The sequence below is a fragment of the Pongo abelii genome, chromosome 16 (genome assembly GCF_028885655.2).
Source record: "Pongo abelii isolate AG06213 chromosome 16, NHGRI_mPonAbe1-v2.0_pri, whole genome shotgun sequence".
In the NCBI taxonomy this organism is placed as follows: Eukaryota; Metazoa; Chordata; class Mammalia; order Primates; family Hominidae; genus Pongo; species Pongo abelii.
The window spans coordinates 63,431,142-63,446,813 of record NC_072001.2 but is presented as its reverse complement, the minus strand read 5'-3'; the positions used below and the strand labels follow the sequence as shown (position 1 = coordinate 63,446,813).

At 42.0% G+C, this 15,672-nt stretch overlaps 1 protein-coding gene across 1 annotated transcript in view; it reads left to right on the top strand.

Moving 5' to 3' along the window:
- ANXA2 (annexin A2) overlaps window positions 1-15,672 on the top strand; it is a gene marked incomplete at its 5' end in the record, with an annotated part of 47,862 nt that overhangs the window by 19,367 nt on the left and 12,823 nt on the right. Inside the window, 2 exon segments of the mRNA NM_001133344.1 lie at window positions 11,674-11,768; window positions 15,125-15,238. Coding sequence (NP_001126816.1) covers window positions 11,674-11,768; window positions 15,125-15,238 — 209 coding nt within the window.

The window sequence follows — 15,672 nt, the reverse complement described above, 5'->3', positions numbered from 1 at the left end:
ACTCCTGGCCTCAAGTGATCCACTGACCTCAGCCTCCCAAAGTGCTGGGATTACAGGTGTGAGACACCGCACCCGGCCTACTTATTTATTTTTGATGCTTAGTGATTTTAGAGAGTAACTAGGTTTTGCGCGTCCGTTGGTCCTTTAAAATAATTTCTAGATTGCTGGCATTATTAAAACCCTAAATCCTTTTAGGAACTATTGCGAAGAAAGAGCTCAGTGTTAATATTAGCATTGGTTATGATAGGGAAAAACCAGATAAATCTTTTAGTTGGGAAGTATGTTTTGAGGTATACTTCCTTATAATCATTAAGTAAATAAGTAAAACTGTATTACATAGATAATGTGTAACTCTCTGTATTGCATAGAATGTCTGCAGAATGTAGATAGGAAAAATGAAGTTTGTCAATAATTTTCAACATCTTTATTGAGATACAGTTAATCTGCCATACGATTTGCCTATATAAAGTGTACATTTCAGTGTGTTTAGTAGTGTATTTGCAGAGTTGTGCAGCCATCACCACGGTAACTCCCTTAACACTCATTTTAACATCCATTCACCTTAAATGTGTCAGTTGCATCAAGAAATAGAAATGGGATGGTATATGCCACGTGATCACAACCACAACGATTTTTTTTTTTTTCTTTTTGAGGCAGAGTCTCACTCTGTCACCCAGGCTAGAGTTCAGTGGCATGATCTTGACTCACTGCAACCTCTGCCTCCTGGCAGAACCCTCCTGGGTTCAAGCAATTCTCCTGTTTCAGCCTCTTGAGTAGCTGGGACCACAGGCATGCACCACCACACCTGGCTAATTTTTGTATTTTTAGTAGAGACAGGGTTTCACCATGTTGGCCAGGCTCGTCTCGAACTCCTCACCTCATGTGATCCACCTGTCTTGGCCTCCCAAAGTGCTGGGATTACAGGTGTGAAATCATAGGCCTGGCCTATGATTTCTTTTAATCAAAAAAGAAAAAATAAAAGGCATTAGCAATGGAAACAGACGTACCTCACTTCATGGTCCTTCCTTTACTGCACTTTGTAGATATTGTGGTTTTTACAAATCAAAGGTTTGTGGCAATGCTATTCACTTTGTCTCTGTGCCAGCATTTTTTAGAAATAAAAGTATTTTTTAAATTTAGATATGTGTTTTTTAGACATAATGCTATTACACACTTAATATAATATAATCACACTTTTATATGCATTGGGAAACCAAATTGTGTGACTTGCATTATTGCTATAGTTGCTTTATTGTGGTGGTCTGGAACCGAACCAGTAGTATCTCTGAGGTATGCCTGTATATGGAATTGTGGGCAATTGATCCTTTTCCTTTCTTGGGCTTTCAGTATATTCTGTATTTCTGTATTTTGCAAATTTTCTATGATGACCTGTATTACTTTCATAGTGGAAGGCAGTAAACTTAATTAAAAACAAAAATGAAGTCATTAGTTGGAAAGGATGACAACCCTTTTGTTCCTTCCTTCTTCTCCTTGGTATTATTAGATACTGGATAACTAAAACCACGTAAAAATGAGCTAATTAAGATCTTACCTTTTTTTAGAATGCCTTTTACCTTAAGTGTAATTAAGAAGCTTACACCACACCTTGGCCCCACTCCCACCTCAAACCCTTCATCGGGAAGAGACAATACTAAGTAGTTGGTGTTTCCTTGACATCAAAGGACGTGGTATAAACCTCGAGTATTGATAGAAACAAAAGCCAAAGGACCATGTGACGATGACTGGGCCTCTTTCTCTCCTAGACGGGGGTAACCGTGTGTACACACGTGTGTGTGAGTGTGCCGGGACGTTACCCACTCCATGTAATGTTCCATTGATTTCCCTGTGGTCTGTGTGCTCTCAGAAAGAAGAGCTGGGAGCAGGCCACCTTGGAGGAGGCTTAATCAGCTGCTGTTGAGTACACAGATGGTGCACAGGAGCAGGCCTGGAGTGGGATGATGGTGAGGGAGGGTAGAGCTGGTCAGAGACCTGTTTGGGGGCACTGCCTGCCATGGCCAGGGCATGGCTGCAGGAGTCACGAAGGCTGTTCTAACAGGTGAACTGTCAGTCACACTTGCTCTTCTTGGTTTAGCTCCTCACTTGCAGCCCTCTGTTAGAGGAGAGAAGCTACTTTTCCCAGCCAGTCTGCCTCCTGGCACCCTCGAGAGAATATATTCCTAATTGCTATGCTCAACTGAATGAATATACCTCCAGGTGTGCAGACAAAACCAAAAATACCTGTCCTGGCTCACTTTCCAGTGCTTGGGAAGCAGCTCTTATTCACCCCTTCCCCTAACTCTTGTCACCCCTCTCCTGTGAGCTGTTGTGGCATCTGTCGTCTTTTTTTTTTTTTTGAGACGGAGTTTTGCTCTTGTTGCCGAGGCTGGAGTGCAATGCACAATGTCGGCTCACTGCAACCTCCGCCTCCCGGGTTCAAGCGATTCTCCTACCTCAGCCTCCCGAGTAGCTGGGATTACAGGTATGTGCCACCCTGCCCGGCTAATTTTTTTTTGCATTTTTAGTAGAGATGGGGTTTCTCCATGTTGGTCAGGCTGGTCTTGAGCTCCTGACCTCAGGTGATCCACCTGCCTCGGCCTCCCAAAGTGCTGGGATTACAGGCGTGAGCCACTTTGCCTGGTCTATGGCATTTGTCTTCTAAGGGACCTCCCTGCTTCAGCCTTTACAGAGTATCTTTCTAGCCTCATCTCTGGCTCTGTTCACGGCCCTCTACAGAGCATGCCTCTGCCTTTGTTCTTTGAGGAGCGTGTAGCCTCTTTCCTCCCCACCTCAAACATCCGCACAGTTCCCACTCACCTCTCAGCCTGGGCCAGTGCACAGCACCAACAAGCTTTCTCTGAGAAGGCAGAACCAGCTATTTCTTGGTCTGTGTTCTCATCATACTCTACATACTCGTTTATTGTGCTTATGAGAAGGGGGGAGAAGCACAATACTGCTAAAATCAAAATAAGTCTGGTTTGTTTCTAGTTTGAAGGGATCTCAATATTTTTTGCCTGTGCTGCCTAAACCAAATGCAGGATTGTTTTATGTGTGCTCCGGCTTGAGGTAGACTATGCAACGACTTACCTTAATTTATGTCTAGTTAGAAACTGAGTAAAGTCATGCAAAAGTAGTAATACTGCTTAATTAACAAGAGGTTGCTGAGACTTAATCTGTAGGAGTCTCTTGGTTTAGATTGGCCTTGGGTTAAATATATACTATGGCGTGTACAACACAGCTGTGAATGGTTTACCATATGGGTCCAAATAACTAGAAAGGAAAGTCAGCTAAATTAGAAAAGGATGAATCTAGACTCCAGAAAATAGATTGTAATTAGCAGCAGCACAACCCCAGAGTTAGTGTAAGTGCCAATAAACTGGTACAGCTTTGGTCTCTCTCTGGAAGGGGAGGATAATGAATTACCCTATTATTATTGCCAGTTTTGATTTTAGCAGTATTTGTGTTCTCCGGAAGGGATGCAAAAGTGGGTGATTTTTTTCCCCCTTTCTCAGAAGCGCAAGTATAGAAGCATAACTGCACGAAGTTTTGCACTTATTTTTTTCTTATACTTTTAAAATAGAACTGCTTAAGATTTCTGTGGCCAAAAGACTAACATCCCCTGCCACTGCAGAACAAGCAAGGATGGATATTTTTGGTTTCACCTGCACACCAGGTATATTTATTTGGCTGAGCAAAACAATTAGAAATATATTCTCTTGAGGGTGCCAGGAGGCAGACTGGCTGGGAAAAGTAGCCTCTCTCCTCTAACAGAAGGCACAAGTGAGGAGCTAAACCAACAAGAGCAGGTCTGAGTGTGAGCTCTTCTGTGACTCATGTAGCCCAGGGCCTTCTCACCCTCCTAGAAGGGAACGAGAGGGAACGGACCCTTCCCAGTTGCTGAGGCCTTTCTCTCTGTGTTCAAGTTTACTTTAGACTGACTTCTCATCTTACAGCAGTGCTGGGAACAAAGAGGCCAGTGCTGAGTCACAGCCACCCTGTGACTCTGCCAGCACAGATTTTCTTTGTAGTGATATTTGTCTATGTAGCTATGTAGGTGCCAGATCTGAGCCACGTAGCTATCAAACACTGGAAAAGGAGTCCCTGGTGCTTTTCTAATTGTAGGCATCAGCTTTCATCACCTGCCTCTCTTCAGCTCTTTCTTTTTTTAAAAAACGGTTACCTCTTTTCCCTGAGGAAATCCAAATACCAGTTTCAGCCAGGGACAATGGCAGTAACCAGATTCTAATCTGGTGTCAGCAACGCCAAGAAAGTTCTTCACTAACAAGTGAGTTAAGGGTGGCTGCGTTGGTTTCTCTCGCATCTGTTCACATTTTTTAATTTTCTGTCCCATGAGGGTGACAGAGTAACGGGACACAATACAGTGTTTGCATTTTATGCATGTTCCTTCACTGACAATTTGATTTGATTTGAATCTTGAGCAGTGGTATACTTTGTGTTTTCCTGCTGGTCTTGTAGCTTATTTCAGAAATATAATTCTGCATGGAAGGCAGACAAGGTTCTAGATTATTAAAGCAGCCGGTGAGATTACCAAGTCGATGATACCTTAAATCCTTTCTAAGGAACTCAGCTGAAGTGAGATCAAAGTGGAATGGAAATAGAAGAAATTTGATTTTTGGACCAAAACCACTTCTTAGGCACTTAGCTAAACTATGCTTTCCCCAAGTTGAGACCGTGTGCCCCAGCTGTGCCAGATTTGGGAGAGGCACCAAACTCCCCTGTCTCCTTTCACCCTGTGCAGTGCCTACTTTCTCTCCCATCTCCTGGCAGCTGCCAGAGTTTGTCATGTAACTGGACTACTCATCCATGTGTGCCAATGGCAAAAATGTTCTCTATCTTTCTTTGCCCCATATTTCACAGGCAGAAATTCACATGCAGGCAGGGGCCAGGCTTGTGACAGAGAAGCTGAATGAAGGCGGTAGATGTGTTTCTAGTCGTTAACTCAGCCAGTCTTTTCTGCATCCTGGTAAAATAAGTATTATCATTATCTCTGTTCTATAGGGGTGAGATGCCTAGGCCTAGGAAGGGAACTAATGTGCCCCAGGATCTCACAGGTCTGAGTCCCATGGACTTTCCAGAGCACTACATTGTGGCTGCTACTTATCCGGAGGCCTCCCCTGGCATCTGTCAGCCTGCTGGGTGTCCTGTCTTGATGAGAGACACTCTGGAGACACAGTGCTTGCTTGTGCTAGATGACCCAGAGGGGCAACTTTGACAGCAGGGGTTCCGGGCCAGCCAGCACCATGGCTGAAGGTGCTTTTGGGTAGTCCTATGGCTAGAGGGGAGCTTTTCTTTCCCTAAAATCTCTCTCAGTAGATGGATGACTGGCTGGCCTAACAGGCTTGTTGGGAAGGACTTCCTCTGCTGAGTTATTCATGTCTCTCCTCAGAAGAGAGTCTTCTAGCTCTTTCTGTTGAAAAAAACCTCAGCTGGGTTATCCCTTTAGTGGCCATGCATTATTACCAGGTGGCAAATGATCATCTACAGATTACCAAATGTAAGTGCAATTGTATGTAAAAATTTCAGCCCAGTTCTCTACACGTATTGACACATTATTGGCCCATATCCTTTGTAGGAGCTAGATGGTGGAGTGTGGTATGAAAAAGTATCAAAGTATAATTTTAAAAAGGTACAAACTTGACTCATAGGATAAACATATATTAAACATTTAATGCATTGAGGTAAGGCTGGTTCAGAGGGAATTTGAGGTACTGGATGTTGGTAAGTGTTGAGAAAAGAATGTTGGAATGAGATTGTTGGGCCAGGCTGGGTGTGGTGGCTCTTGTCTGTAATCCCAGCACTTTAGGAGGGCCTGGGCAACAAAGGGAGACCTCATCTCTAAAAAACATTTTTAAAAATTAGCTGGGCATTGGTGGTGAGTGTCTGTGCTTCCAGCTACTCAGGAGGCTGAGGCAGGAGGATCATTTGGGCCCAAGAGGTCGAGGCTACAGTGAGCCACGGTTGTATCACTGTACTCCAGCCTGGTCAACAGACGGAGACCCTGTTTAAAAAAAAAAAAAAAGAAAGATTGTTGAGCTGGATACAAGACCATTAATGTCCTAAAGGGCAGTGAAGCCACAACCTTTGGGGTTATCCTTTCTACTGGACCAAAATCTACAAGTTAACATGTAACCCACAGAGTGTATGCCCAAATCAGTAGGAAGTAGCACGTCAGGTAAGAGCAGGTCCCTTGAGCAGAAGTCTTTGGGCCTGTGAGATAGTGCTCCAGCACATACCTGGAGGATATGCTGTCTTCCTCTTGCTTTATTTTCAAGTTTTGCATAATTTTCTATCACAGGAGGCAGAGTTGCCCAGTGCAGTGAGCCAGGGTCTTTAGTCCCAGTTTGAATTTCAGCCCTGCAAGTGTCTTGCTTGTATGACCTTGAGTGAGTCTCTGCCTTCTATGAGCATTGGTTTCCTCATTAGTACAACCGGGATGACAATGGCACCCACCTCAGATGGGTGTGGTGAGAAGCACATGGTAGAATATGGGCATCTGATAAAAATGCCTGGCACATAGTAGGTACTCAGTAAAAGGTTATTATTATTATTATTATTATTTTGAGATGGAGTTTCGCTCTTGTTGCCCAGGCTGGAGTGCAATGGCTCAATCTTGGCTCATCTAAACCTCCGCCTCCCAGGTTCAAGTGATTCTCCAGCCTCAGCCTCCCGAGTAGCTGAGATTACAGGCATGTGCCACCAAGCCTGGCTAATTTTGTATTTTTAGTAGAGACGGGGTTTCTCCATGTTAGTCAGGCTGATCTCAAACTCCTGACCTCGTGGTCCGCCCACCTTGGCCTCCCAAAGTGCTGGGATTATAGGCGTGAGCCACCCACCGCGCCTGGCTAAAAGTTACTATTATTATAATAAATGAACTACGCCCACATATACACACCCATAGCTCTGTGGCATTGTCCTCTTTTTTGGCATGCCCCTGACCTTCTTTTTGTAAAGATGATTTCTTCTCAGCTTTGATACTGGTATGCACAGTAGTCTTAGTCAAGTCGTGGTCTTCCCCATAATCTAGGTAAGGAGAGGATCTGGACAGTTTTCCTTTGTTTTCCAAGTCAGCCCACACTCTCCTGAGACCTTCATCAAACACAAATGAAATCCATTTTCTTTGTGCAGTCAGTGTGTCTCGGCACATGTGAGTCAGCATCCTGTTCAGAATGGCTGTTGGTGCCTTGCCATGGACAATAAAGACACACATTTTCCATGGAATGCCAGGCGCTGGAGCTGACTTGGGGTTTCCACCCGCAGAAAGGAGGAGGAAACTCCAGGAGGCTGATTTTGTGGTTTTGGATCCAGCCATCATTTTAAACTGCAAATGTTCTCTATGCTTGAAAAATACGGTGAATGATTTATGGGACCCAGGACCCCCAGGTTTCTACTGGCACCTTGCTGTCAGCAGCGCCTCCCCGAGGCATTCCCTTGGCAAAGCTGTTGCTTCAGATTGACTGGCATTTGGAACAGTGACTGACCTCTGGGGTGCCCACGATCCGAGTGCTGAAAATATTGTTGTAGTTAGCTAATTAGATTAGTTGGCCATTTTCGTTCAACGAGTAAATGCTTAAAGATTTCCTTGTGCTGTTTCCCGTCAGGAGCCAAATACATTTGTGTCTTGGTTCTTCACCAATGTTGGAAAACTGTAACTTCTGTTCGTTTTGAAAAAAAATTGTAAAAAACTGCCTGGATCACAGAATTCATGTTCTCATCCACATTCTGTGGGATCACCCTATCCACATCACTCTTCCTTGGGGAGAGCCTTTGCTTAGATGACTTTGTGATCACTTGTATCAGACACAGGAGAAAGAGGATGGAAAAGAAAGTGTTATTCAGGTTTTCTGTTTCTTCTTTATGCCCTCGCCCCACCCACACAGTTTCTTTAGACCCTGGGCCCTTCCGCCCAGCAAACCCTTCCTTAAGCCCTGGAACATGAGAGGTCAGAGAGTATAAATCAAGGGAGGCAGAGCCCCATCTCCCGGGCCTCTGGCACTATATTCAATTTAGAGCTTTTCTGGCGTCCTGGCATTGGTTGTGCATTGTTGATGATGATTGTGCTGACATAGGTATTCGAGGTTCTGTCCGAGTCCTTCAGTTGCATCCTGGGTAGAAACGGTGAGTAACCGGATGACCCTTGCAGCCTCAACCTGTACTGAACAATTTTTCACAGGAATAAATGGCCTCACCAATTATAATAGCAGGGCAACAGGAAGCAGCAGTGTTCTGAAGATAAGATGGTTCAATCCCATTTGCAGATGCATGTATTTGGTATTACAATATAGGACATGACTTAAGTGGCTTTGACTAGGCAGTTGATCCTGGCTCCATGATTTTTTCCTCTTTCCAGTTCAATTTGAAACATGCAGACAGTGGTATGGGAGAAATAGCTGATGCAGGTGAGGTTCTTGGGCAGGGCGGTGGGAGGGGAGTCTTCTACTTGCAGAAATAGCCTCCATTTTATTTCTTTGTAGTTAGTGGCATTAGCACTTGTGCAATGCATTACGGCTGTTCACTTGTAAAGTCCCAGCATGTTAGATACTGCATCTCAGCTGGCTGTTTGCTTGGTAAATAATTTAGGTAAAATACATTTTGATTCCTTTAGACTACGGTTGTTGCTGCCTCCTAGGTAAGATTCAGGTTAACCACCCAGGCTCTTTATGGGGATTTCCGATAATTGGATTAAATTCTATCTGTGCTGGCTGGACACTTAGCTGCTATGGAAAGAAGGGCAAAAAGCTGTGTCGTTGACTAAGAGTGTGGGACTGCATTGCAGCTTGTGGAGTGAACTCTTTAGATGTTACTTCTTACCTGGGTTGTTTGGACAAAAGTAAGCACTTCTTTTCCTAAAATTGTAGTCGACCCTGTACCTCACAAAAGCAGTTGGTAGAAGTGACATAGAAGTCTTTTAGAGAGGTAGATTTCTAGAGACATTTCCATTTCCCACCATGGTTATCCATTTCTGTTGGTAATTCTCAAATAAGGAATTACTAGGGAGTTTGTTGAAGTGCTGCTTCCTGGGTCCCAAGTTCTAGAGAGCCTTACTTAGTAGTTCTCAGGTGCAGCCTAAGGGACTGTGTTTTTAATAAGTGCTTCATGTGATTTTAATGCAGGTGGGCCAAGAACCACATTCTGACCCAAACACAGACTTTGCATTTTTTTTTAAGAGAGAATACTTTTTTATGGGTCACTGTTCTTGGTATGCATTCAGGCCAGCGGCCCCTAGGTTGACTTCTGGAAGTATTAGAATTGAGGTTAGAGGATAGAATTGTATTTTGTGATGGTTCTTCAGCATTTTCAGTTGTGGGTAATAAAATTAAGTACAAGGCAAAATACATTAATAAACAAGTGGTTTTCCTAATACAAAGCTAGAGCCATAGAATTTTGAGAGACAGAGCAAGAGAGCAAACGAGCAAGCAAACACGCATGTGTGGGTAGGCACGCATGCACAGCAGCCTAGGCACACGTCCATTTTGTGGATATTTTAGAGTCTTTGAATCAATCTCTTCTGCCCGTTCCTAATTGAAACAAAATATAAGTTAAAGCTTAATTTTATCCATTAGTGTTTTATGGAAGCAGAAGTGGGGGGTCATTGTTCAAGCCCCCTTACTTGTGCAGATATAGAAGCTGAGACCCCAGTAGGACAAATGTTTACACACATAACACATACAGGGATGGGCTGCAGTCCCTCTGAGCTTTAGAGCCTCCACTTCTGAAATAGAAAAAGAAATAGCTATCCCCACTTGGTTGTTATGAGGATTAAATAACATAGCTTGTCTTATGATGTTTGGAAACTGAAGAGAATTATATAGATGTAATTCCTAATTACTATACATACTGTGTTTTCTTCTAACTGAAGTATTTAGAGCTATACAGGGACTCTTTTGAAGTGAAGTCACTAGTCTATTCTAGAGCAATGACTGCCTGCCACTCACTGGGTATTTAAAAAAACCCATTTATGGTCATTATGGTGAACTTTGAAAGTACAGATAATCAAAATAAAGAAAATTTTTAAATTATACATAATCCCATCACTCAGATGATCACTATTAAAATTTTGATATAGAGACTTCTAGGTATTTTCTTATACATGCATACACATTTTACAAAAATGAGAGTATACAGAGCATACTGCTTTGCAACCTTTTTTTTTTTTAACTTAACAGTACCTATATTGTGGATATTTTCCAACATTAATTAATACTTCTATGCCATCATTTTAAATGACTGCATAGTATCCCATTATATGGAAAAAAGAACGTTTAATCAGCCTCTTATTGGACACAGGTGTTTTTCCTACTTTACTTTTCAATATTGTATACAATGCTGAAATAAGCATCTTTGAAGCTGAATCTCATGTCCAGCAATTGGATTTCTATGTTTACCTTGGCTACTCTAAAAATCAGAACTAAAGTTATAGATGCTACAGTTAAGATAGCAAGCATATTGGTATGGACTTGCTTTGAAATGAGCATATACATTTTAAAAAGTTATTTATTTTTATACCCAGAAATTCTAACTGTATACTTTTTTATCTAACACACTTGAGAATTCAAAATAGTTCCTCCGTCAATCTGCTGTTTGCCTTTGTCTCAAGTGTTACAGTTTTGACCTTTCTGTTTCTTCAGGACTCCTCTGATTTTCTTCAGGCCAAGCCATTTGTAGTTTGCAAGTGACTTTGTAGGTTTAGCAACTCTACTTTCTCAGCCAAGAATTACCTATCCAGTTATGGCAAAGACTGTTTCTTTTATTAAACAAAGTTAATAATCAGTCAGGAGAGAGAATTTTCACATTCTGAATTTACAAACTGTGCTTTCTTAAGTTAAATAGCATGTTAGGAGTATTTCTGATACAAAATTGGAAACTTGCAGGCACCAGAAGGCATTGCTTATCTTTGTAAATACACATGTTCCAATTAAAATAGGTACTAAAATATTTTGGTGGCACGTCAAAACTCCCAATTTAGATTTAATTTAGATTAAAACACTTACTCTTTTTAATAAAGTTATAAAATTGATTATTAAAATTGCCTATTGAAGATTAAAGGCAGTGGAACATTTATTTTCCTTACAAAACAATTTTGTCTTCAATAAGTATGATTGTATTAATCAATTATGCTATTAAAATAAAACTGCCATATTAAATCTGACTCATTTGTCATGACAATTTTTATAATTATAGAAATTATACCTAGCTGCTTATATAGCCATAATCCTGCAATAAATATAAATAATTATCTCTATTAATTCAGTTTGCAGTTACTCTCTATTAAATCTCGAGTTAAATGGCAATTTGGGGACCTTCATTTAAAATCCTACTAAATCTCTGTTGTTCCATCTGACTGCCAAAGCCCCACATATGCACCTCCTACTGTTGATTCCAGAAACCGATTTATGAATAAAATAGTTTTTAAATCACAAATATTTAAAAGGTCCATTTAAGCTTGAGGTTTGAGGCTCTCAAGAAAAAAGGAAAGAGAATGTACACATTGGGTAGAGGATGCTGACAAAAGAGATAGAGCAAATCTTGGTATCTTGGTATTTCAGTTTGGAAAACAGTATGTAAATTTCAGTTTGAAAAACTCTGCTTGACACCTTCTATGTAAGCCCAAAATACTAGAGTATACTGAGTAACGATTAACAACTTGTATTTCCATAGGTGTGGATGAGGTCACCATTGTCAACATTTTGACCAACCGCAGCAATGCACAGAGACAGGATATTGCCTTCGCCTACCAGAGAAGGACCAAAAAGGTACAGGCAATTCCAGGGATGGAGGGCATTTCTTGTTGAATTTTTGTTTCCTCAGACATTGCTTTTTCTTTTCATGAATTGTGGCTCTCATGAGCAAAAGACTTCTGGGACCCTTGGATATCTAAGATTTTCTTCTTAAATCCTTGTAAGAGTCACTGCACATGTGTGTGTGCGTGTGTGCACGCGCGCGTGCACCTCAGGTCATCAGGCATTAGGTTCTCATAAGGAGTAGATCCCTCGCATGTGCAGTTCACAGTAGGGTTCGCACTTCTATGAGAATCTAATGCCACCGTTGATCTGAGAGGAGGCAGAGCGCAGATGGTCACGCTCGCTTTAGAGTGCTTGGGAGCTCCTGTATAAGGACAGTACCCTCCCCCAACCCAGGCTACCTGGAGGGAGAGCTTCTGGGAATAGAAAGTTAGGAATAGGGAACAACAACAATAACAACAGGCACCATTTATTGAGTGCTTACTTTGGGCCAGGCACTGTGCTCAGTTTTGTACATGTAGCAACTCATTTAATCTTTATGATTTCTGCTGGTTCTTGATAAGATGTTTCTAATTTAATTTTAGGATACTAGCCTCCACTGAGTGTTGATCCTAACAAGCCCCTCTCATTTTAAAAATATACACTTGAATTTTTAAGCGTTTTGCGACGAGTGGGCTTAGTTGGTAGTTCATTTGGTCTGCAAAGCTATCTTCAACATGCCATGCTCCTACTATTTAAAGGGTCTTTGTCTGCTTTTTCCTTTTGCTTGTCCACTAGTGGTTAAGAAACAACCAGTGCGTGTTCGTCCTTTGTCAGTTTTAGGAAATTTTATTTTTAAGCATGTGCTGCTTTATTTTTAACTTCTTGCTATTAAAAGCTTTTGATTTATTCTTGGACAGTGCAGTAAGTGTGGCTTCCTGCAGCTCCCATTTGACTTATGGCTTTCACTCGTAGCCACAGTGGAGGTGAGCTGGAAGGATTCTAGAAGAGACATTTCTGCCCTTGGGATTGACATGACCAGCAGGGTCCTGGGAGTTGCAGGTCAAGCCTTGCTACACTTCCATCCCCCGCACTCTAAACAGTTGGAAAGGACATAAATAGGAAAGCATTTGGCTTCTTTCATCTCATGTGCATTAAAATTATTCTTTCACTAGACGTATATTAATCTTCTGTAGTGAGGCATAGAGGGGAGTGTTTTATTTCTCCAGCTTCCCAAAGGGGTCTGTGAGCTGGTAGAGCCAAGTTCCTAATGGAGCAGAAGGCTCATCTCTGGACAGCATGCAAAAAATTTGATCTTTCAGCTGTCACAGAGTATGGTCTTGGAATACATTTGGGTGTGTACACACAAACATAGAAGCCTGGATCTTTTTTTTTTTTTTTTTTTTTTTTTTGAGACATGGTCTTGCTTTGTCACCCAGGCTTGATTGCAGTGGTGTGATTCGGTTTACTCCATCTTCTGCCACGTGGACTCAAATGATTCACCTCAGCCTCCCAAACTGCTAGGATTACAGTCATAAGCCACCACACCCAAAACCTAGATCTTGGTTTTAGATTAGATATATGGAGAACAAAGCTCCCACATACCCTCTAGGAGGGAAGGTATTACCAGAATTATGATGAGGTCCCAAGATCTCACAGGCTTTGCTGTGTGCTGGGGACAGCTCACCATCCTACTAATTCTTGACTCTCAGCCTTAGGCCAAGGAGAATTATGTATCTTTTATAAAAGATATGTAAACTACTTGAGATAGTTTCAAGTGAAACAATTGGCTGTTTGTGAAATAAAGAAGAAAGTTTGTGAAATAAGGAAGATTTGTGTTGCAGAGTTCTTTAGGGATACAGGCTGTGGCTGCCCAGGTGATGAGCTTGAAGAACCTGGGCCCGGCTGGCAGAGTGGAGATGAGCTGGGAGAGACAGCTGCCTTTACGATTCTTTCATGTTCTAGCAGACGCCAGATGCGAGACTTCTCCTTACAGGGAAGGGTTATGTTTTATTTATCATACATTTCTGGAGTTTTTGTTTAGTTTTTGTTAAATGCAAAGCTCTGTGCTGGACATTGTGAGAAACAGGAAGTTGAACGCCCATAAGGAGTTTAGAATAGAAGTGGAAGAAGTCAGTAGGTGCCCAAATGCTATTTGAGGTTTGAATAGAGAATGGGTAGAGGGGAGTGTCAAGGGTAGGCTAAGTTTGGAGTTATCTAACCTCAAAGTTCCAAACTGGGAGACTGGTGTTATAATTGGGAGCTATTGCTTTTACAGTCCCCTCCTAAGTGCCGTGTGTTCCCGGGACATTGGGAAGCAGGAGAAAATGGGTGGCGAAAGCCAGGTGGCTTCTAAGATCCATGTCAGTTCTAACACTTTTGACATCTATGAATGATTCAGGATGGTTGTCTCTGAAGCAGGCTGCAAATCACCTCTCGTAGCCTGCGAGTACCTGTAGGGGCTAAGCTTTGTAGATGCCACAGGTGCTCTTTAGAAAGCAAGGAAAGAAAGAAGAGACAGAAGAGAAAGGAAAAAGCGAAAAGAAGAACATTATTTCAGTAGGAGGCTTCAGTCATCAGCCATGATTTGTAGGAAGTTTAGCTCGAGGAAGCATCGCTAAAAGCCACATTGAGTTGGGGTGTCTGTCTACATACATGGGTGCTGACCAGACCTCTGACAAATTTTTGTGTTCATGGTGACAGTGGATCCAACCCTTATGAAATTACATGCAGCAGGGAATTCAAGGGGGCCAATTCGGGGGTGTTAGTTTCCTATCACTTCCATTAAACACCGTCCCAGTTTGGTGTGGACAAAGAGGTATTTTCTCAGTATTAGATGAAGTGTTTTGCATAGGAAAGTTTCATGACCTTACTTCCACCTGTGTTGGGGCCTCTGGTTCCTTCTGGTGACTTTGAGGAGCTGCCGCTGGAATGGCCGCCCCCACGTCTTTTACACTATATTGGGAGGCCACGAGATCTGCTTGCCAGGAGGCTGTCTGCTCAGACACCTCCTTCTTAGCAGGGGCCTTGATCTCGGAAAGTGTCTTGCCTTCCACGGGGTGTTACCGCTTTCCAGCATATTGCAAAGTGCCTGCACTCTCATGGCTTTCTGAGGAATCACATATGACTCTAGTTTCCTTTTATTGACCGGGGAAGAAGGCAAAATTAACTTGGATTTTAAGGAATTTCATTGAAGCAAAACCTGATGTTTATGTTTTCTGAGATCTGGGTCTGTTGAAGGGAATGCAGTTGAGGGCGTTTGACCCAAGACTCTGGAGTGGTCAAAGACCCACAACCTGCTTCACAAAAAGATCCCTTTTACTTTTGTTTTACTCACCAGTTTTAAAGTAAAATAAATATTTTCCTTATGATTGCCTGTTTTCTTGAAGGAACTTGCATCAGCACTGAAGTCAGCCTTATCTGGCCACCTGGAGACGGTGATTTTGGGCCTATTGAAGACACCTGCTCAGTATGACGCTTCTGAGCTAAAAGCTTCCATGAAGGTAAAATGCATGTGAGATGTCATCTCTGTCAAATCTGCTATTAATTTTGTGAATTACAGCTTTCTGAGTGTAATTTGGTGATTTTCAGTTTTGTTGAATTCTCATTTGGAACCATTTTTTAAAAATGAACTGAAGTTATACATCTCAGGATTTGTACCAAAAATATTTCAATTACTTGTTTTAAGACTGTAAAGAAATTTCATGATGCTGAGAAGTCAGTTACCAGCTGCTACTACTCAGCACCTGGGCAATTGGAATACCATTTGGGAAAACTACTTCCTTGATTACACTTCCTCCTTTAAAAAGATATGTTGTGATATTAAGGCAAGAAAAAAAACTCAGAGCTTTTGTTAAGTGAAGCTTGCAAATTCTGCCCATCCTTTCGTGGGTGTTTCTTCCTCCCATATTCTCTCTGTCAGTAAGATTTGTTTCAA